Raw genomic sequence first — 24,488 nt, 5'->3', positions numbered from 1 at the left:
ATCTGTATTTGGCTTAGCTGTTTGACCACTGTTAATTTGTTTTTTTTTTGTTTGTTTTTTTTCATGAAAAATCTTTGGGTTCATTAAAGTTCTTTCTTGAATGTGTGAAGGGACTGACCATGCCCTTATATTATTGCAGGGTAATGTCTTCCAGGATGCAGTTTTCAACAAAACTGTTACAATTACAGAAAAAGAAGATGGATTAGATGGAGAAACGTAAGTGGAAATGTAAACAGTTTCTGTATTTAAACTCACAAGTGATTTGGTCTGCATGCACGATTATGTTTGTGTTTTGTCTAATTAGTAAAATATTAAAATGTATGTGAACTAGATACAGAAGTATGTTTATAATGTTGATTGACATTTTTTGTGACTTAACTTTGTCTAGGAAATTAGTTTTATTGTTGAAGAATAAGTAAAACTCCTTTGCGGAGTTTTTCTGCCTTTTTACTTAAGGAACTATTTCTTTTGTTTCCAGAATTTTCATGTATGTGTTTCTTGGTGGACTAGGGCTGCTGCTTATTGTTGGACTCCATCAGCTTCTGGAATCTAGAAAGGTATGTACCCTCAGCATGGCTGTTGGTGGTGATTGTTAAGGAGTCTATGGATAGGCAGACAAACCTGATAGGCTCCTCTGGTTCTTAACCTTTTTGTCTATATTTTAAGTGGTCAGATTTCTTAAGCTTGCTTTTGCTCTTTGATCATGAAGATTACTCTTAGTGGTGTAGAATGGCGGGAAAATCCAGTCCTATTTCAATTAATGGGTGTCCTTTTGCCAGGAAGTACTTGGTCTGAAGTACACAGTGTAGAGAAATACATGTCTGCCTCTTCCTCTTCAGCTTCAGTTAACTACATCCTAGCTGACAGGTTCAGCGCAAACTCCCCACCACCACCAAAAGGGCAAATATCTATCCCAGCAGAGTGCTGCCCGCTGACATCTCAGATGCTCAGGTAAGAGCTGCCCTCTCCAAAGCAAAAAACACAGCATCAATGGGACCAGACGGTGTCCCGGACTGTGTCCTACATGAACTCCAAGAAGAGCTAAACCCAAACATAAAACTACTGTTCAATCTCAGCCTTACTACAGGATATGTACCCAAAGAGTGGCATACAGCAACAGTGGTCCCTCCACAAAGGTGGTGCCTCAACAGATCCTGGAACCTATCGCCCCATAAACCTGACTAGCTTGGTCTGCAAAGCTATGGAAAGGATCATCATGGCTCTCATAAATAAAGATATTGGGGACCTACAGACACTGGATCCTACCCAGTTTGGCTTTAAGGGCAGATCCTGCCTCTTAAACCTGGTTGATTTCTTTGAAACGGTCACTAAGGCCATTGACGAGGGGAAGGTGGTCCACACAGCCTACCTGGACCTCATAAAGCCTTCGATACAATACCCCACTCGGGCATTATAGATAAGCTCACCAGCTTAAATATAACCCCCTATGTCACTAGATGGGTTGCAAACTGGCTCAAGGACAGAACCCACATGGTTAGAATTGCTGGAGCCATGTCCGACTCCAAACCAGTTACAAGTGGCGTCCCACAAGGCTCAGTCCTGGGACCTCTCTTGTTCGGTATATATTTCTCGGAGGTACAGGCCAACACGGAAGGACTGTGGCTGACCAAGTTTGCAGATGACTGCAAACTGGGCGCCATAATCGACACTCCAGCTGACTCGAGCATCCTCCAAAAGGGCCTCATAGAAACAGACAACTGGTGCCAGAGCCATGGCCTCAAACTAAACGCCAAAAAGTGTATAGTCATCCCCTTTGGCAAAAACAAAGTGCCCACAAATTACCACATAGGTGGTAATCCATTAAGTACTGAAGAAGTGATTGGGGACCTGGGGACCCAAGCTGATGGCAATCTCTCATTTGACAACCACGTGGCCAAAGTGGTTAGAAAAACATTTTATATAGCCCACCTAATCATGAAGGGATTCACATCTAGATCAGGGGAGGTCATCGTGCCTCTTTACTCATCCCTCATCAGGCCCATAATTGAGTACAATGCCCCTTTTGGGATGTACCTTACCAGACACCTGCAGCAACTGTAAAGACCCCAAAAGTACCTCACCAAGAGGATCAAAGGGCTCAAACAGATGCCATATGCTGCCCGGTTAAAGAAACTCCAGCTGTACTCAGTGGCATACCACCTGCTCAGAGGCGATCTTTGCCTGACGTATAAAGCCATGTCCAACCCGGAATTAATGGACATGCTGCACCTCAGAAAATCCAAATCCCATCGAGCTACGCGCTCGAGAAACTTGAACCTCAGCACTGACATAAATAGGACATGCTGGAGGGACAGATTCGTAACCCAGAGGCTCCCTTCAATCTGGAATAAAATCCCAGTCCAGGTTAGGCAGAGTCCCTCATTGACTCTCTTCAAGAGGAATCTTGATGAGTGGATGGGAGATCGTAGGTTTACCCCGGGTATCACTTCTGTGTCACTGTTAGACAGAGGCACAGTATACTAACCTTGAAAAAGGGCATAGCAAAATTATTTTAAAATGGGTGGAGAAAGCCAAGCACACTCTGGCTAGGCTTATAAATGCCCTAGGGCAGATAGCCTAGTATGAACTTATGAATACAAGAGCCCAAAAAACTGACTGGAAAAAAATAAATGCTGTGTTTGCTTCTGGGCCAGAACATCCTGTCCTTTTTTGTAATGTGTTTTTTTACTATGTAGAAGCAAGCTTGAAATGCTCTTGTCGTATTTCTCCCTCTGTTTGCAGTGATTCAGCTGCTAGCGTTAACAGTTTCTGTTCTTCAAGGCTTTGATGTCCTTCAAGGATGCATCTGCAGTCCTAACAAATGGGTTGTCCTGGCCTCATGCAGCCCTTCGGTCGGCCGGATTCCAAAGTCTGGGTCTGGCCTCGGCTGATGTCGCACTTCACCCGACGTCATAGCTGCAGTTCAGCGGGTATAAAGGCATCAGCCGACGCCATTTTCCTCAGTCTTTCTTGCCGTGGCGCCAAGCAGAAGCTGTTCGCAAGTGCCGGTCGGTCAGAACCAGAGATTGCTACTACGAAGACTTCTAAAAGCTAAGTACCCGTTGGGGACTCTTTCTTGCCTCAGCCGATGTCAGAAAAAGTGAATAACTGTTTAACTTGTGGGAAACAAATACTTCATAAAGATTTCCACTCTTACTGCCTACCTTGTTTAGGCCCAGACCACGACGTAGCAGCCTGTCTAGCCTGTGCTTCTTTCAACCGACGGACACTTAGACGTCGGTCGGAATTTGCTGAAGAGTTTTTCGGCTCCGCTTTTGCTTACAGCATGCCGTCGGAAACTCCGACTTCACAATTAGCTAAAAAGCGCAAGGAAAAGGACCGACACTCACGGTCTGCGGTTTCGGCCGAAACCGCGGTTAAGTCAACCGCGAGTGTCTCTGTTTCAGCTGAAACCGAGCCCCCGGTTCTTCCTTCGGCTGAAAGCTTGCCTCCCACCGAGGCCTCATCCAGCATGGCTGAATCTGCTACTGATATTCCACCTGCTCTTGCAGGTTCACAGGATTTATCTGATACTATCCCGTTAGATATATCCACTCCTGCACGTGGAGCTGCTAGGCCCCCTGCATCCATGTCGATTAAGGCTTTTGCCAGGGCTGAAGCAGCAAAATCAACCAAGACTGTGCCTATTAAGACCCCCTCTCACAGGCCTAGCTCTAGTACTCAAATGCTTAGTCTAGCAGAGGATCTCATTTCTTTGATCAGGCGATCCCAACCTCACCCTGACAGGGCCTCTCACCCACCTCCAGAGAAGAGGCCTAGAGCAGAGCCCCCTGAGCCAGTTTCCTCAGATTACTCTTCTGATGATACAGAAAATACAAACCCTCCAGAAGGCCCTTATTCTCCTTATGAGGACTCTGATGCAGAAGACTCCATTCCTTCTGCCTCTCCGCCTGAGGAATTTTCTTTTGGGGAAACCTTGCATGCTATGAGGGAACAATTTCAATGGCAGGGCCAGGATTTTTCAGACTCTAGGAAAAGGCTTAGGACCTTTTTGCATTTGCCACAGCACAGGCCTTTAGCCATTCCTCCAGTACTTACTGTTGTGGATGTTGCATTTAATGATGCTTGTACTGCCCCTGATTCACTTCCTCCGCCCCTGCTAAGCCCGACAGGTACTACAGGGTTCGGACACACATTATCATTTGTATAAGGCTCCTTTTGCAGATCCTGAAACTATTTCACAGGGACCCAAGGCTGTAGCAGCTACCTCTGCCAAAAAACCCCTCCCCTCTGAAAGGGAATCTAGGGCCTTAGAGAGATGGGGTAAAAAAGTTTATACTTCTGCTACTCTTTCGGCTAGGGCTTTAAACTGTCAATTCCACATGATTCAGTATCAGGAATTTATGTTAGACCAGTTAACTAAAAAACTGTCCTCGCCTGAACCATTAGACAAAAAGTCTCTTCAGGAAATGGTACATAACATACAGCAGGTCAGTAATCATTCCTTAAAATGTGGCTATGATGCACTGGAGGCTTCCTTTAGATCAGCTATGACTGGTACAGTGATCAGAAGGCATGCATGGTTAAAAGAGCAGTCCTTACCAGACCATGTAAAATCAAAGCTCCTAGATGCTCCCATGGATAAGCATAATTTGTTTGGCTCACCTGCACAGCAGGTGCTGAAAAAGGTGGAAGAGAAAGCAAAATCTGTCCAGACAGTCAAGGATTTCTTACAGGTCCAGCCTCCAAGGTTTAGTAGGAACTGGCCTTCCAAGAATTGGTCCTTTCCGGACACCCACCAGAGCACAGAGAGGCAGGAATAGGTGCCCAAGAGGCAGGGGTCAATCCAGAGGAGTCTACAGGGGTCGTCAGTGGCAGCCTAACAACCAGCGAAGTACTGCCACAGATCCAGCCACTACCACTTCCACAGGACAATCACAGTGACTTGGCTCTGAGACCGCCTACCAGGGAACAACTAGATGCACCCTTAGGCGGAAAGCTATCCTTATTTTCAGTAAACTGGCATTACATCACAGGAGACAAATGGATTTTACAGACAATAGACAAAGGTTACAGGTTTCACTTCCATACTCTACCAAGGAAGAGAGGAATGCCAAACCTACCTCCAAATCAAAAGACAAAAGCTCTAGAACAAATAGACAACTTAATAAGGATGAGAGCTGTAGAAAAGGTACCGTCTATGGAACAAGGGCAAGGATTTTACTCCAGACCTTTTCTGGTGCCAAGAAAAGAAAACCAATGGAGACCGATTCTAGACCTGTCCGCTCTGAACACATATCTCATTGTTCCAAAATTCAAGATGCTGACTCTACAGCAGCTTCTTCCCATGCTGGGCAAGGAGTCTTGGCTGGTAACTCTAGACCTCAAGGAGGCATACTTGCACGTCCCCATACGACCAAATTGCAGAAGATACCTCAGATTTCTTGCAGGATCAGAGCATTATCAATTCTCAGCATTGCCCTTTGGCTTATCTACTGCGCCCAGAGTATTCACGAAATGCCTGGCATCAGTAATTGCTCATTGCAGGCTTCAGGGAATTCAAATTTACCCTTACCTGGACGACTGCCTGTTACAAGCGGACAACAAAAACAAATTAGCAAAAGATTTGAAAAAGGTCATTCATCTGCTACAAGCCCTGGGATACACAGTCAGTATAAAAAAGTCAAGGCTGATACCATCCCAGAGGATAACTTTCTTGGGTGCAGAACTGGACACATCAAATCAAATGGCATCCCTCACAGCAGAAAAGCAGAAGCACCTTCCTCTCTATTTCATGGCATTAACAACGCAGAACCAGCTAACAGCAAGGAAAGTCCTGCAAGCCCTGGGTTACATGGCATCCTGCATAATATTGATTCCACATGCCAGACTACATATGAGGAAGTTGCAATGGTACCTAAGGAATTTATGGTCTCAACACAAGCACAGCCTAGAAACCCAAATTCCAATAATTCCATGCCTGAAGCAAGAATTCCAATGGTGGGCTCAGGCCTGTCAATTGAACAAAGGACTGCCCTTCCACAGCCCTCAACCAAGCCAGACTATCACCACGGACGCCTCAGACCTCGGTTGGGGGGCACACATGCTGGACAAGTGCATACAAGGCTTATGGACTCAAGACCAGCTGAACCTACACATAAATCAAAAGGAGATGCTGGCAGTAAAACTGGCATTTCAGACATTCAGACCATTTCTTCAACAGGGTCAATTGCTGATAAGGACGGACAACACCACAGTTATGTGGTACATCAACAAACAGGGAGGCACACATTCATACCCTCTATGCCGGATGGCAATGGACCTCTGGAATGTGGCCCTGAGCTTCAACATCCAGCTCCAGGCAATATTTGTACCAGGAAAAGAAAATATACTAGCAGACATCCTAAGCAGAACTACCACGGATGCCCACGAATGGATGCTGCATCCAGACATCTTCAAATCCATTACAAGGAAATGGGGACTACCAGAAATAGACTTATTCGCATCCCCACACAACCACCAATTGAAAAAATTCTGCACAAGGACATACCACCCTCTGGCTTGGAAGGTGGACTTCCCTATCTTTCAAGTTGGGGAAAACCTGACAGCATATGCATTCCCACCTCTTCCTTTGATGCACAAGGTGCTATTGAAGATCAAAGAAGACCGCCCAAGGATCATCCTGATAGCTCCAGACTGGCCGAGGCAGCATTGGTACCCATTACTGAGGAGTATGTCTCGGGAACAAATATGGCCTCTGCCCCTAGTTCCCTTACTGCTAACACAGAACAACTTCAAAACCCTGCATCCAAACTTGAAAACGTTGCAGCTAGCTGCCTGGAGCATTGCATAAGACAAAATAACCCAGATTTATCTCAAAGGGTTAAAGACATTATCTTGGAGGCTCGTAGACCCTCAACAAGGAAAACTTATTCAGCAAAATGGAAAAGATATCTCATTTGGAGTGAAGCTAAAGGAGAAGATGTGTCACTGGTAAACATGGCTAACATCCTGGAATACTTGGCAGAACTTTTCCACAATGGCCTGTCCTATTCTTCCATTAAGATTCATGCATCAGCTATTTCAGCAAAATACAACATGGACCCTCCAGTCTTCTCTCATCCTCTACTCAGGCAGTTTCTGAGAGGAATAAAAAATGTAAAGCCACCAAGGGAGCCACCATTGCCGCATGGGACTTGAACTTTGTGCTGGAAAAGTTGACACTCCTCCTTTTGAACCAGCAGCAACAGCAGAATTACAGTACTTATCATGGAAAACTGCTTTCCTGCTTGCAATCACTTCAGCAAGAAGGGTTTCTGAATTACAGGCATTAATGGCAGTACAGCCCTTCCTTATCTTCCATCAAGATAGTGTCCATGAGAACTAATCCTACTTTTATGCCAAAGGTGGTCTCCAGGGTATCTCTAAACCAAGCTATCCACCTACCTACATTATTCCCCAACCCACAGAACAGGGGAGAAAGATTATTACATACCTTGGATGTACATAGGCAATTGCGCTACTACCTGGACAGAACCAAGAGCAATATAAAAACTGACCAGCTACTGGTAGCATATGCAACAGGAATGGAAGGAAAAGCAATTTCAAAACAGACAATCTCAAAGTGGATAGGAAATTGCATTAGATTTTGTTACTCTTACCATGGAAAGACAACTCCAGAAAACATAAGACCTCACTCCACAAGGGCTACAGCCACTACTACAGCTTTTTACGGAGTGGCTACCAAAGACATTTTAGAGGCTGCTACTTGGAGCTCCGTGCATACATTTGCCAAGCATTATAATCTACCCTTATACTCCAGATCCCGAGCAGGTTTTGCCACTGCTGTTTTGCAAGGGATCTTAACTACACCATAATCTAATTATTACCTCCTCCCCCAGTGTGGCTATGGTATTCTACCCATTTGTTAGGACTGCAGATGCATCCTTGAAGGACATAGTACAGTTTTGTACCTACCATAAATGTAGATGTCCGAGAGGTATGCATCTGCAGTCAGGATTACCCACCCTCCTTCCCCTCTGTGGTACTCCTAGGGTATTTGCCCATCTTGTAGCTAGCTGGGGGAATCTATTATGGTGTATTTGTTTGTATATATGTATATACTTGTTTATTTCTATTTGCTCTCTATTGTTTGGAAACATTTGCATTTATCCAAATTTAGCCTTCCTAGAGGGCTCCTGGCATCTGGGACAAGAAACACTGAGGAAAATGGCGTCGGCTGATGCCTTTATACCCGCTGAACTGCAGCTATGACGTCGGGTGAAGTGCGACATCAGCCGAGGCCAGACCCAGACTTTGGAATCCGGCCGATCGAAGGGCTGCCTGAGGCCAGGACAACCCATTTGTTAGGACTGCAGATGCATACCTCTCGGACATCTACATTTATGGTAGGTACAAAACTGTACTTTCCTGGTAGTAGAGTGAAGCCTCAAAATGGGTTCTTGGCCTTTGAGAAGGATGAGTGTATAGGAGATAAAGCTGCATCACATCTCCTAACCAATTTCCATACCCCTCAGTCAGACTCCTAAAAACTGGTACATTTTATGCAGGCTAATGCTTTTACTACGTCCCTCCCTCCTGAGTGGACAACTGGTATCTGCATCTAACCCTAACAGTATTTGCTGTAGTTAATTTATCTCTCCCTTACTTTCTGTCTCTCTTCAAATGTTTAAACTGTGAGTGGGGAAGTTGCAGTTTCAATTTTGTAAAAGTTGTGAACTTGGGTATTATAGTTCTGTTTGAATTTTATCATTAGATAATTGAGTCAGTCATTTATGTATTTTCCTGTTCTCTTGCATGTGGCCAGAATTCACCTTAGGAGTTTTAGTCCTGGGTAAGAGGGACTTATCATTCCTTCTTACTGTGCACCATTGAAAAAGATAGGGAAGTCCCTTCCACCTGACTGTTTACATTCTGAACTTTATGATTGAGCCTACTCAACTCTCAATTTCTTCCCCACTGGGTTAAAACACTGATGAGGATACTGTTTTTTGGCTGACCAACTTGCATACAACTGAAGTACACAATCTCCAATGAAGTGGGACCTAAGGAGGTCTCTGAATCTCATGAGACACACACATCTAAGTGCAGAAGTTCATTGGATGCTCCCAGTTTTCCAAGTGGAAGGGTCAAATTTAGTGGAATTACAGGATCTTAAAACAAAATTGTTTAAACCAGCTGATGGGGTGGGGGGGGCAATATTGTAATAACTGGACCATTTTTATATCATGTTTCAGAAATTTAGTTGTGTGAGTGTAGGTCACACACTTCCAGAATATTAAGAACCTTTTTAATTTTGCTTTTGTTTACCAGGCTTTTGTGACTGGGTGTAGTCAAAAAACCTATTTAGCAGCTGACTGAGGAGAACAGTTCTGATAAGTTGCAAACATTTTTAAACAGACATTAATATACATTAGCAGTTGCACATTTGCTAGTTGGAGTACATCCATATGAAATAAAGGAAACTAGTGCAGTATCAACAATACTTATGTATTTAGTAGATGTCAAACATTGCATTTGAAGAGGTATATTAGTGGCTTTGTCAAATAGATAATAGGTCTTGTGATTAGAAATTTAAAGAAATGGAAGTGAGGTAAGGAACGCGGCAGGGGAGAAAATCTAATGCGGTTAAGAATGTTGAGAGACAATTATATACGGTTATCATAAGATTTATATTACAAGCACAGAGGTGGGGTGGTAAGCTGTGAAACAAAACTGTATATGTATCTAAAAGATGCTAGTAAAACTGTTCCGGTAGATGTGAAGACTGGTTATGTGGGGCATTCTGTTCTGAATGATCAGAAATGGTCTGTTATGGCAAGCTGAAGATTACAGTGGTATTTATCCTGGCACTATATGGGAACAGAGGCATTGATATGAAAGGTGAAATTTTAATTGTTGTAAATGTGTGCATTCTGAATGGGATCCATTTTGCACTGGGGTTTGGTTCCATAGTTCATCTGCACTATCTCAATATAGAGAGTCACCCTCGTTATTGTTTGGTTGTATTGATAAGTAATTTTTCTCTAGAGCATAACATTTTAATTGGGGATTAGTAGTGTATTAATTTTTTAAAGGCTGGGCAGATGTTCTTTGTGTTTCACTGTTGCAGTCATCACATTTGGGTTATCCTGCCAGGGAAAAGCCCTCAGTCGACCTGAATAACAGAGTCTTTCTTCCTGAGGAGCCCGAAGCAGAAGCAGTTCGCACAAGTGCTGGTCGGCCGCTATCTGAGTTTTAGTTTCCGAATTGAACTTAGATTCTTCTAAAGCTAAGTACTCTGTTGGGGATCCTTTTTTCTTGCTCTAACCAATGTCAGAAAAAGTTAACAATTGTTTTGCCTGTGGAAAGCAAATACCACACCGAGATTTCCATTCTTACTGTGTCACCTGTTTAGGCCCAGACCACGACGTCCCTCGCTGTCGCTTTTGCACTTTGTTCAACGCCAGAACTATACGTCTTCGGGCCCTTATTGTAGCTAGATATTTTCGCTCTCAATCCTCGAATTCCGTTATGGCTTCGGTAAGCCATCCGACTACCGATCTTCTGAAAAAATGTAAGGATAAGACAGGCACAGACCGCACAGGTCCAAAACTGCCGACACTTCCGCTAAACGAGTAGTCAGTTCTCCGGTCCTCACTGAGGCGCTTTCGCAGCCCCTGATGCCCGCCTCTGTGGATTCGCATGCCGCTACCAAGACCCTTTCGGAGTCCAGTATATGCCGCAAGACTCTCCTTCAACTAAGGATTCTGTGGATATCTCTACCTTGGATGGGTCTGGAGCTGCTGAGCAGGCATTGGCTTCTGAAGAAGTACTTTGGACTACTGATACTCGACAGACTGGCGACTTCTTTCACGACTTCAGTTCTTTATAAAAATTTCTAAGGCCCAGGGTACAAACGACGCCCAAAAAGATGACGACCCAAGCTCAGGCACCTGTTTCTTTGCCTCAATCTCAAATGCTTAAAATGGTGGAAGACTTTATTATGCTTATTAGGGGATGCCAGGTTACGAAAAAGAGACTTGTCCCCAGTAGTTTTATCTGAACAGGAGTCTGAGGACTTTGATGATGATCATCGTGTTTCACTGTTGCAGTCATTACTCTTGGGTTATCCTGCTGGCAGGCTACCCGCAGTCGGCCTGAATTCCAAAGTCCTGGTCCGGCGTCTGTTGCGGTCACCTCTTCCCTGACGTCAGTGCACCAGGAGTATAAAAGATGCAGCTGATGCCATTTTCTTCAGTCTTTCTTGCCGCGCGGTGCCCGAAGCAAAAGCAGTTTGCAAGTACCGGTCAGCCGACTCCTGAGATTTTCATATCCGAATTTCAGAACCAAAGTCTTACTTAAAGCTAAGTACTCCACTGGGGAAACTTTTTTCTTGCTTCAGACCGATGTCAGAAAAAGTTAACAATTGTATTTCTTGTGGGAAGCAAATACCTCATAAGGATTTTCACTCTTACTGTATTCCTTGCCTAGGCCCTGACCACGACGTTGCTAGCTGTCGGTTTTGTGCTAGATTTAACCAACGCACTATTAAGCGTCTGTTCGATTTTGCATTTCATTACTTTGGCCGAAAATTTAATTATATAATACCATCGGAACAGCCGACCGGAGTTTACAAAAAACACAAGGACAAGGAAGAGGATAGGCATCAAAGGTCCAAAACTGACGAGGTCTCCGTTAGGCCAGTCGCCGGTTCTCAGTGAGGCGCTTTTGCAGCCCCTGCCGCCTGCTACCTCAGGTCACTTCCGACTCCCACATGGAGCCAACTGGGCCTCTGGGTACTGAAGGTATTGGACACTCTGAAATCATTCCCATCTTCAGCTTCAAAGACTAAAGCAGCTCTGAAGACAAAGAAACAAGTACAGCATTCTCCAACTCAGACTTCTATGACTAAAAAACAGATGCTTAAAATGGCCGAAGACCTAATTACTTTGATCAGGGGTTCCCATCCCCCTCCTGATAAGAGGCCTAGGCAAGAGACAGAATAAGATTCTTCTGATCAGGTTTCTATTTCCTTTGATTCCCCTTCTGAACAGGATTATTCTATTCCTCCCTATGAGGATTCTGATGCTGAAGAATCCATTCCTTCAGCCTCTCCTCCTGAGGATTATTCTTTTGGGGAAACCTTGCATACCATGAGGGAGCATTTCCACTGGAAGAGCCAAGATTACTCAATCTAAGAAAAGGCTCAGAGACTTTCTGCTACTTCCTCAGCACAGACCCCTTGCTATTCCACCTGTTCTAGACATTGTAAATGATGTATTTTCAGAGTCCGGCCTGTCCCCTGACTCTCTACCCCCTGCACCTGCTAAGCCAGTCCGGTACTACACGGTCCCAGATTCTCAAATTCCTATATAAAAACCACGCTGCTGACCCAGAAACTATATCTCCGGGTCCCAAAGGGGTCAAAGCTTCCACTGCAAAAAACCCTGTCCCCTCTGATAGGGATTCTAGGGCACTGGACAGATGGGGGATAAAAGTTTACACTTCTGCTACCTTGGCTGCAAGGGCTTTAAATAGTCAGTTTCATATGCTTAAATATCAGCAATACTTAATGTTACTGCTTAAACAGAAAATGTTGACAAATTCTGAATGTTCAGAGAAAGTACAGTTTTGTACCTACCATAAATGTAGATGTTCGAGTGTATACCCAGCTGCAGTCATCACACTTGGGTTATCCTGTTGTCAGGCGGTCCCGCAGTCGGCCCGAATTCCAAAGTCTTGGTCCGGCGTCTGTTGCTGTCGCTTCTTCCCTGACGTCAGTGCGCCAGGGGTATATGAGGCATCCAACGCCATTTTCTTCAGTTTTTCTTGCCCCAGATGTCAGGTGCCCCCCCCAAAAGGTGGTCAGTAGATAGTACCAGTAATAAAAGTTTAGCACAAACAAAACATCCCTCCAGCTATAAGCAAATACACCACAAAGGTTGTATCAGATTTTAAGGTATTGAAAGGTTTCAGTTAGGTCAGAGGGGATGGAGGGAGGGTAACCTGGACTGCAGCAGGGTATACACTCTAACATCTACATTTATGGTAGGTACAAAACTGTACTATGTTCGTGTTACTCTGCTGCAGTCATCACACTTGGGTTGAATCCCAAAGCCAAGGATGGGAGGTGGAGTCAAACAGGGTTAGAGGAGGCTAGAAGGCCCTGCAAAACTGCAGTGGTGAAGCCAGCTCTAGACTTAAAGTAGTAAGTGATAGTGTTTGGTGAAGGTGTATACTGAACTCCAAGTTGCAGCTTCCAGAATATCTTGATTGGTACCCCACCCCCCCCCCCCACCCCCCCGAGGAAGGCTGTAGATGTAGCTGCTGCCCTGGTGGAGTGGGTCCTTATGCTAGCAGGAACTGGTTTTCCATGATGGGTGTAGCAAAAACGTATGCAATGTCCTATCCATTTGGAAATGGTCTGTTTTGAGATGGCATTTCCTTGTGATGCTGTAGCATAGGATACAAATAGCTGGTCAGATTTTCTGAAAAACCTTAGTTTTATCCAAGTAGTAACGCAGTTGCCTGTGAATGTCCAAGGAGTGCAGGAGTCTTTCTCCTTTGTTCTGTGGATTTGGGAAGAAGGTGGGTAAATGGATGGTTTGATTTAGAGCCACACTAGATACCACCTTTGGCATAAAGGAGGGGTTAGTTCGTAGAGAAACTCTGTTTTGATGAAAAATGAGGAAAGGCTCTACTTCCATTAGTGCCTGTAGCTCTGAGACTCTTCTGGCTGAAGTAATTGCTAGCAGCAAGGCAGTCTTCCATGATATAAACTTTAAATCAGCTGAGAAAGCTGGCTCAAAAGGTGGCAGCGTAAGTTTTTCCAGAACAAAGTTGAGGTCCCAAGTTGGTGTTGGTGCTGTCCTGGGAGGCCTAATGTTTTTGGTCCCTCTGAGGTACTGCCTTAGAAGTGGATGTGAAAATAAGGGAGGATCCGTGTTGTAGTGAGCTGAAATAGCTGAGGCGTGGATTTTAATATATGAAAAAGAAAGTCCTTTGTGTAACATCTCTGTTAAATATTGTAGAATCTGAGGTATGTCCGGCTCAAGGGTATTTTGGCCTTTAGCTTGGTTCCAGGCGCAAAATCTTTTCCATTTGTCTGAGTAGGCTTTCCTGGTGCTGGGCCTCCTGGCCTCCAGAATGACATCCATAACTTGTGAAAGAGGAGCTGGCTGGCTGCTTAGGTGATTTGCCATGCAGCCAAATGTAAGGTTTTGAGCTGTCTGTGCAGAATCCGACTTTCTTGCTGTGTGAGCAAATGAGGAATTTGTGGTAAAATCCATGGTGGGCCGTGGGCCATGTTCCTTAGTAGTGGGTACCAGTGCTGGCGTGGCCAGTCTGGGGCAATGAGTATCATTCGGGGTCTCTCCATCCTGACTTTCAGCAGCACCTTTGTGAGAAGGGGCAATGGAGAAAAAGCATATACTGTCAGCATTTTCCAACTGAGTGAGAGTGCGTCCACTTTCCAAGCTTGATGGTGAAATGTCCTGGTGCAGAATTTTGATAGCTGATAGTTTTGGGGGTTAGCAAACAGGTCTATGTCTGGGCGCCCCCATTTTTGAGTCATCATTGCAAATACTTGTGGATCCAGTTTCCACTCGTGGGGATCCATGATGTTCCTGCTTAGGTCATCTGCCAATGTGTTCTTTTTTCCTGGCAGGAATTGAGCTTGTAATTGAACTTGGTAAGCCAGTGCTGTGTTCCACAAGGTCATTGCTTGCCTGCATAGAGGGTAGGAGTGTGTACCCCCTTGCTTGTTTATGTACCACATTACTGTGGTGTTGTCTGTCCTTATTATAAGCCGTCCTGGATGTAAGAGGTCCTTGAAGGCTGTCAGAGCATTCTGTACAGCTAGCATTTCTTTTTGATTGATGTGCAGATTTCTGTGATCTGCAGTCCATATGCCTTGAACGCACTGTCCTGCCATGTGTGCCCCCCAGGCATAGTCCGATGTATCTGTTGTCATAGTTTGCCTGGCTAGGGGTAAGGTGAAAGGCTGACCCTTGTTGAGGTGACATGCCTGTGACCACCATAGAAACTCCTGTTGAAGGCAGGGAATGAGAAGTATCATTGTTTCCAAGCTGTGGCTGTGTTGAGTCCATACGTTTTTCAGGTACCATTGTAATTTCCTCATATGCAGATTTGCAAATGGTATTAGTAGTATGCAAGATGCCATGAAGCCCAAGGCCTGCAGAATTTTTCTTGTAGGGAGTTGGGTCTTTGTTGCCATTAGTTTGAAGTATTGAGTTAGTTGTAGTTGTTTGTCTGGCGTCAGATAAGCCATCTGGGCCATTGTATTCAAGCTAGCACCCAGGAATGTCCTATTTTGTGAGCGCACTAGTTTTGATTTCTTTTTGTTTACTGTGTACCCTAGGCAACTTAGAAGGTGTTTTACAAAAGCCAGATGTTGTAAGAGAATGTCCTTGCTTTCTGCTTGGATTTGGCAGTCGTCCAGGTATGGGTATATTTGAATTCCTCTCTGTCTGCAGTATGCAATTACTGGTGCCAGGCATTTTGGGAACACCCTGGGCGCAGTAGATAAGCCAAAGGGCAGTGCAGAGAATTGGTAATGGGTTGAACCTGCAGTGAAACGGAGGTATCTTCTGTAAGTTTGTCTGATAGGGACATGCAGGTATGCCTCCTTGAGGTTCAACGTTACTAGCCAAGCTTTCTTGCCCAACATGGGAAGAAGCTGCTGTAGTGTTAGCATCTTGAATTTTGGTACTTGCAAGAAGGTGTTTAGAATCAAAAGGTCCAGAATGGGTCTCCAAGCATTGTCCTTTCTGGAGACTAGAAAGAGCCTCAAGTAAAATCCTTGGCCTTGCTCTTGTGTAGGTACCAGTTGAATGGCTCTCATGTCCATGAGAGCTGTAATTTGTTTTTGTGCCTCTGCCCGTTGATTTTGTGGCAGGTTTGGCATTCCTTTTATTCTTGGCAAAGTGTGGAAATGGAATCTGTATCCTTGTGAGATAATATCTAGGACCCATTTGTCCTTTGTGATGCGCCAGTTGTCTGCAAAAAGTGCTAATTTTCCTCCCAAGGGAGCTGCCAAGAGAGCTTTGCTTGGCAGTTTGAGGTTTGTCATTGTATTTGTCTTCTAGTTGATTGGGACCCGTCTTCTCCTCCCTTCTGTGTTGCAGTGCCCCATTGGCGAGGTTTGTAAGGGGTTTGTGCTTGACCTCTGCCCCTTGGGCGTCTGTATTTACCTCCCTGTGGTCTGTCAGAAGCTGGAAAGGACCAATTTTATGTTGGCCAATTTCTGCTGAAGCGTGGGGGTTGTACCTGTAAGAAATCTTTGACCATCTGCATAGATTTTGCCTTATCCTCCATTTTCTTTAAAACCTCTTCTGCTTTAACTCCAAGTAAGACATCTTGCTGTAAGGGTGCATCTAGTAACTTTGCTTTAACATGATCAGGCAGAGTTTGTTCCTTTAACCAAGCATGCCTACGTATAACAGGCCCAGTAACAGCTGCTCTACAGGAAGCTTCCAAGGAATCAAATCCACACGGCAAAGTATGTTTGCCCACCTGATGTCCTTCAAGGATGCATCTGCAGTCATAACATATGGGTTGTCCTGCCTCAGGCAGCCCTTCGGTCGGCCGGATTCCAAAGTCTGGGTCTGGCTTCGGCTGATGTCGCACTTTCCCCGACGTCAGAGCGTCTGGGGTATAAAAGCATCAGCCGACGCCATTTTCCTCAGTCTTTCTTGCCGCGCGGTGCCCGAAGCAGAAGCTGTTCGCAAGTGCCGGTCGGTCAGATCCAGTGATTTCAGCTACCGAAGACTTCGAAAAAAGCTAAGTACCCCGTTGGGGACTCTTTCTTGCCTCAGCCAATGTCAGACAAAGTAAATAATTGTTTAACTTGTGGGAAACAAATACCTCATAAGGATTTCCATTCTTACTGCCTTCCTTGCTTAGGCCCAGACCACGACGTATCGGCCTGTTTAGCCTGTATCTCCTTCAACCGACGAACTCTTAGACGTCGGTCGAAGTTTGCAGAGGAATTTTTTGGAGCCGCTTTTGCTTATAAAATGCCGTCGGAGACTCCGACTTCGCATATGGTCAAAAAACGCAAGGAAAAGGACAGACACCCGCGGCCCGTGGTTTCGGCTGAAACCACGGCTAGGCCTACCGCGAGTGTCTCTGTTTCGGCCGAAACCGAGTCCTCTGCGATTCCTTCTTCCGAAACCATACTTCCGACCATCGAGGCCCGAGAGGCCCCGGCTGAGTCGGCTTCCGAATTACCTACCGAAGCTAGTGCACAGGAATTGTCCGACACCATACCTTTGGACATTTCTACCCCTGCACGTGGGGCAGCTAGGCCCCCTGCTTCCATGTCCATTAAGGCCTTTTCTAGGGCTAAAGCTGCCAAACGTTCAAAAGCTTTGCCTGCCAAGTCTACCTCCCAGAGGCCTTCCTCTAGTTCACAGATCCTCAGCCTTGCTGAGGACCTTATTTCCTTAATTAGGGGTTCACAACCTCACCCAGACAGGGCCTCTCAACCTGCTCCAGACAAAAGGCCCAGGACTGACCCCCCTGAACCTCACTCCTCAGATGTTTCCACGGATGGATCTGAGTTGTCAGACCACCAGGAAGGGGCTTACTCGCCTTATGAGGATTCAGATGCAGAGGAATCTATCCCTTGACCTCCCCTCCTGAAGAGTTTTCCTTTGGTGAGACTCTACACTCCATGAGAGAGCATTTTCAATGGCAAGGTCAGGATTTCTCTGATTCTAGAAAAAGATTAAGGACCTTTTTGCATTTGCCTCAGCATAGGCCCTTAGCTATACCTCCTGTTATGAATGTAATTGATGATGTGTACAATGATGTCAGTACAGCCCCTGATACTCTCCCTCCGGCCCCTGCCAAACCTGACAGATACTACAGGGTCCCGGATTCTCATTTCCATTTGTATAAAGCCCATTCTGCAGACCCAGAAACTATTTATCAGGGCCCTAAAGGGGTTGCGGCCGCTACTGCCAAAAATCCTCTACCCTCTGACAGAGAGTCTAGAGCTTTAGAGAGATGGGGAAAGGTGTATACTTCTGCAACTCTTTCTGTCAGGGCATTAAACTGTCAATTTCATATGATACAGTACCAGGAGTATTTGTTAGATGAACTGAATAAGAAGCTTTCTTCTCCTGAACCCCTAGACCGTAAATCTCTTAAGGATTTGGTACACAACTCACAACAGGTTAGTAATCATTTCTTAAAATGTGGCTATGATGCACTGGAGGCTTCATTTAGATCAGCTATGACTGGGGCAGTTATTCGTAGGCATGCCTGGCTGAAGGAGCAATCTTTGCCAGACCATGTCAAAGCTAAACTCCTGGATGCTCCAGTGGAGAAACAAAATGTATTTGGCTCCTCTGCTCAGAAGATCTTAAAAAAGGTTGAAGAAAAGGCAAAATCTGTGCAAACAGTTAAAGATTTCCTGCAAGTTCAACCACCGAGATTCAGCAGAAACTGGCCTACTAAAAATTGGTCCTTTCCAGACTCGGACAGAGCCCAGAGAGGCAGGAACAGGCGCCCTAGGGGCAGAGGTCAATCGAAGGGCTCCTACAGAGGCTGTCAGTGGCAGCCTGCCAACCAGAGGAGTAGTGCAACAGCAACAACTACTACTACACCAGGACAGGGTCAATGACTTAACTCTGATTCCACCTACCAGGGTTCAACTGGAAGCACCCTTGGGCAGAAAGCTGGCTTTATTCTCAAAAAACTGGCATTATATCACAAAGGATACATGGACACTGCAAATAATAGACAAAGGATACAGGTTCCACTTCCACACTTTGCCAAAAAGAGGCGGAATGCCAAACCTTCAACCAAATCAGAAGGTAGAGGCTTTAAAACAAATCAGCAAATTACTTCAGATGAAAGCTATAGAAAAGTACCAAGTTCAGAACAAGGCCAAGGATTTTACTCCAGACTATTCCTTGTACCAAGAAAGGAAAATCAATGGAGGCCTATTCTCGACCTGTCCGCACTGAACACTTATCTCATTGTGCCAAAATTCAAACTGCTGACCCTACAGCAACTTCTTCCCATGTTGGGCAAGGAGTCTTGGCTGGTGACTCTAGATCTCAAGGAGGCATACCTGCACATCCCTATTCGACTAAACTGCAAAAGACACCTCAGATTTCTTGCAGGATCAGAGCATTATCAATTCTCAGCATTGCCCTTTGGCTTTATCTACTGCGCCCAGAGTATTCACGAAATGCAGTAATTGCACATTGCAGACTACAGGGAATTCAAATTTACCCATACCTGGACGACTGCCTAATACAAGCGGACATCAAGGAAACTTTGCTAAAGGATAACCTTTTTGGGTGCAGATCTGGACACAACCACCCAAATGGCCTTTCTCACAGAAGAAAAACAAAAACAACTTCCAGATTACTTCATGACTCTGACGAGGCAAACTCAGCTTACTGCAAGGAAAATCCTGCAGGCCCTGGGTTACATGGCATCCTGCATACTTCTAATACCACATGCCAGGCTGCATATGAGGAAATTACAATGGTACCTACGGAGTGTATGGTCTCAGCACAGTCACAGTTTAGAAACCATGATACCAATCATTCCATGCTTTCAAAAGGAATTCCTGTGGTGGGCTCAGGCCTGCCAGTCCAACAGAGGGTTGCCTTTCAACAAACCAAAACCAAGGCAGACCACCACGGACGCCTCAGACCGAGGATGGGGAGCACACATGGAGGACAAATGTATCCAAGGCCTATAGCCTCAAGGACAGCTAAGCATGCACATAAACCAAAAGGAAATGCTGGCAGTGAGGCATGCAATCGAGGCATTCAAACCCTTCCTCCAACAAGGACACCTGCTAATAAGGACAGACAAACCCACGGTCATGTGGTACATAAACAAGCAGGGAGGCACACATTCCTACCCTCTGCCGGATGGCTATGAATCTCTGGGAACTATGCCTGAATCTCAATATCCAACTACAGGCCCAATTCATGCCAGGGAAAGAAAATGCACTGGCAGACAGCTTAAGCAGAACTACCATGGATGCACACGAATGGATGCTGCACCCAGACATCTTCCAACTCATAACAAAGACATGGGGAATGCCGGAGATAGATTTGTTCGCCTCCCCACTCAACAATCAACTGAAGACATTCTGCTCAAGGACATACCACCCACAAGCTTGGAGGGTGGACTCTCTCTCTTTCAGCTGGAAAGCCCTAACAGTATATGCCTTCCCACCTCTCCCATTGATGTACAGGGTTCTACTGAAGATCAGGGAGGAACAGCCAAAAGTGATACTAATATCTCCGGACTGGCCAAGACAACACTAGTATCCATTATTGAGAAGCATGTCTCAGGCAAAATCATGGCCTCTCCCCCTATGGCCTCTTTTGACGCAGAACAATTTCAAGACCCTGCATCCCAACTTGAAAACATTGCAACTAACTGCCTGGAAAATTCCTTAAATCCCAATCACACTGATGTCCTTCAAGGATGCATCTGCAGTCCTTACAAATGGGTTGTCCTGTCGTCAGGCAGCCCTTCGGTCGGCCGGATTCCAAAGTCTGGGTCTGGCCTCGGCTGGTGTCGCACTTCACCCGACGTCATAGCTGCAGTTCTTCGGGTATAAAGGCATCAGCCGACGCCATTTTCCTCAGTCTTTCTTGCCGCGTGGCGCCCGAAACAGAAGCTGTTCGCAAGTGCCGGTCGGTCAGAACCAGAGATTACTACTACCGAATACTTCTACTATTACCGAAGACTTCTAAAAAGCTAAGTACCCGTTGGGGACTCTTTCTTGCCTCAGCCGATGTCAGAAAAAGTGAATAACTGTTTAACTTGTGGGAAACAAATACCTCATAAAGATTTCTACTCTTACTGCTTACCTTGTTTAGGCCCAGACCACGATGTAGCAGCTTGTCTAGCCTGTGCTTCTTTTAACCGGCGGATGCTTAGACGTCGGTCGGAATTTGCTGAGGAGTTTTTCGGCTCGATTTTGCTTACATTATGCCGTCGGATCCTCCGACTACAAATGTCTAAAAGCGCAAGGAAAAGGACCGACACTCGCGGTCCGCGGTTTCGGCGAAACCGCGGTTAAGCCAACCGCGAGTGTCTCTGTTTCGGCTGAAACCGAGCAAGCGGTTCTTCCTTCAGCCGAAAACTTACCTCCTACCGAGGCCTCTTCCAACCTGGTGGAATTGGCTTCTGAAATCCCACCTGCTCTTGCAGGTTCCCAGGAATTATCTGACACTATCCCCTTGGATATTTCAACCCCTGCACGTGGAGCTGCTAGGCCACCTGCAGCCATGTCTATTAAGGCCTTTGCCAGGGCTAAAGCAGCTAAGTCTACTAAATCTGTACCTGCTAAGACCCCCTCTCACAGGCCTAGCTCTAGTTCACAAATGCTTAGTCTAGCAGAGGATCTCATTTCTTTGATCCGGGGATCCCAACCTCACCCAGACAGGGCCTCTCACCCACCTCCAGAGAAGAGGCCTAGAGCAGAGCCCCCTGAGCCAGTTTCCACAGATGACTCCTCTGAGGATTCAGGTAATACAAACCCTCCAGAGGGCCCTTTCTCCCCTTATGAAGACTCTGATGCTGAAGAGTCCATTCCTTCTGCCTCTCCGCCTGAGGAATTTTCTTTTGGGGAAACCTTGCATGCTATGAGGGAACAATTTCAGTGGCAGGGCCAGGATTTTTCAGACTCTAGAAAAAGGCTTAGAACTTTTCTGCATTTACCACAACATAGGCCTTTAGCCATCCCTCCAGTTCTCCCTGTTGTGGATGATGCATTTAATGATGCTTGTACTGCTCCTGATTCACCTCCGGCCCCTGCTAAGCCCGATAGGTACTACAGGGTCCCGGACACGCATTATCATTTGTATAAGGCTCCTTTTGCAGATCCCGAGACTATCTCCCAGGGACCTAAGTCTGTAGCAGCTACCTCTGCCAAAAAACCCCTCCCCTCTGAAAGGGAATCCAGGTCCTTAGAGAGATGGGGTAAAAAAGTTTACACTTCTGCTACTCTTTCAGCTAGGGCCTTGAACTGTCAATTCCACATGATCCAGTATCAAGAATTTATGTTAGACCAGTTAACCAAAAAACTGTCCTCTGATGAACCATTAGACAAAAAATCTGTTCAGGAAATGGTACATAACATTCAGCAGGTCAGTAATCATTCCTTAAAATGCGGCTATGATGCACTGGAGGCTTCCTTTAGATCAGCCATGACTGGCACAGTGATCAGAAGACATGCATGGTTAAAAGAGCAGGCCTTACCAGACCATGTCAAATCAAAGCTACTAGATGCTCCCATGGACAAGATCAATTTGTTTGGTTCTCCTGCACAACAGGTGCTGAAGAAGATGGAGGAGAAGGCAAAATCTGTCCAGACAGTGAAAGATTTCTTACAGGTCCAACCTCCAAGGTTTAGCAGGAATTGGCCCTCCAAGAATTGGTCCTTTCCAGACACCTCCAGAGCTCAGAGAGGCAGGAATAGGCGCTCAAGAGGCAGAAGTCAATCCAGAGGTGCCTACAGGGGACGCTAGTGGCAGGGTAACAACCAGCGAGGTACAGCCACAGATACAGCCACCACCACTACTACAGGACAATCACAGTGACTTGGCTCTGGCACCGCCTACCAGGGAACAACTAGAAGCACCCTTAGGCGGGAAGCTAGCCTTATTTTCAGTAAACTGGCATTTCATCTCAGGAGACAAGTGGATTTTACAGACAATAGACAAAGGTTACAGGTTTCACTTCCATACTCTACCAAGGAAGAGAGGAATGCCAAACCTACCTCCAAATCAAAAGGCAGAAGCTCTAAAACAAATAACTCACTAAGGATGAGAGCTGTAGAAAAGGTACCATCTATGGAGCAAGGACAGGGATTTTACTCCAGGCTCTTCCTGGTACCAAGAAAAGAAAACAAATGGAGACCTATTCTCGACCTGTCCGCTTTAAACACATTCCTCATTGTTCCAAAATTCAAAATGCTGACCCTACAGCAGCTTCTTCCCATGTTGGGCAAGGAGTCTTGGCTGGTAACTCTAGATCTCAAGGAGGCATACCTGCACGTCCCCATACGACCAAATTGCAGAAGATACCTCAGATTTCTTGCAGGATCAGAGCATTATCAATTCTCAGCATTGCCCTTTGGCTTATCTACTGCGCCCAGAGTGTTCACGAAATGCCTGGCATCAGTAATTGCTCATTGCAGACGTCAGGGAATCCAAATCTACCCTTACCTGGACGACTGCCTGATACAAGCGGACAACAAAAACAAGCTAACAGAAGACTTGAAAAGGGTCATTTATCTACTGCAAGCCCTGGGATACACAGTCAATATAAAAAAGTCAAGGCTGATGCCATCCCAAAGGATAGCCTTTTTGGGTGCAGAGCTAGACACATCAAAACAAGTGGCATTCCTAACAGTAGAAAAACAGGAGCAACTCCCTCTCTACTTCTTGGCATTAACAAAGCAGAACCAACTAACAGCAAGAAAAGTCCTGCAAGCCTTGGGTTTCATGGCATCCTGCATAATATTGGTTCCACATGCCAGACTGCATATGAGAAAGTTACAGTGGTACCTAAGGAATTTATGGTCTCAGCACAAGCACAGCCTAGAAACCCAAATTCCAATAATCCCATGTCTGAAACAAGAATTCCAATGGTGGGCTCAGGCCTGTCAATCAAACAAAGGACTGCCCTTCCACAACACTCAACCAAGCCAGACCATCACAACGGGCGCCTCAGACCTCGGTTGGGGGGTGCACATGCTGGACAAATGCATACAAGGCTTATGGACTCAAGACCAGCTGCATCTACACATAAATCAAAAGGAAATGCTGGCAGTAAAACTGGCAATTCAGACATTCAGACCATTTCTCCAACAAGGTCAACTGTTGATAAGGACAGACAACACCACAGTTATATGGTACATCAACAAACAGGGAGGCACACATTCGTACCCTCTATGCCGGATGGCAATGGACCTCTGGAATGTGGCTCTGAGCTACAACATTCAGTTACAAGCAATTTTTGTGCCAGGAAAAGAAAACATTCTAGCAGACATACTAAGCAGAACTACCACGGATGCCCACAAATGGATGCTGCATCCGGACATCTTCAAAACCATTACAAGAAAGTGGGGACTACCCGAAATAGACTTTTTTGCATCCGCACACAATCACCAACTGAAGAAATTCTGCACAAGGACGTACCACCCACTTGCTTGGAAAGTGGACTCCCTATCTTTCAGTTGGAAAAACCTGACAGCATATGCATTCCCACCACTTCCTTTGATGCACAAGGTGCTATTGAAAATCAGAGGACCGACCAAGGATCATCCTGATAGCTCCAGACTGGCCAAGGCAACATTGGTACCCATTGCTGAGGAGCATGTCTCTGGAACAAAGATGGACTCTACCTCTAGTTCCCTTACTGTTAACACAGAACAACTACAACACCCTGCATCCAAACCTGAAAACACTGCAGCTGACTGCCTGGAACATTGCATAAGACCAAATAACCCAGAT

At 45.7% G+C, this 24,488-nt stretch overlaps 1 protein-coding gene across 2 annotated transcripts in view; it reads left to right on the top strand.

Moving 5' to 3' along the window:
- SSR1 (signal sequence receptor subunit 1) overlaps nt 1-24,488 on the top strand; it is a 557,116-nt gene that overhangs the window by 350,735 nt on the left and 181,893 nt on the right. For both annotated transcript variants that reach the window (XM_044064904.1, XM_044064905.1), the window contains exons 5-6: nt 140-216; nt 479-557. In XM_044064904.1, coding sequence (XP_043920839.1) covers nt 140-216; nt 479-557 — 156 coding nt within the window. The remainder of the gene's footprint in view (nt 1-139; nt 217-478; nt 558-24,488) is intronic.

This window comes from Protopterus annectens, chromosome 3.part0 (assembly GCF_019279795.1).
Source record: "Protopterus annectens isolate FY-2018-M chromosome 3.part0, PAN1.0, whole genome shotgun sequence".
NCBI classification, from domain to species: Eukaryota; Metazoa; Chordata; order Ceratodontiformes; family Protopteridae; genus Protopterus; species Protopterus annectens.
The sequence above is the reverse complement of the archived record's forward strand: the minus strand, read 5'-3'. Positions and strand labels throughout refer to the sequence as shown.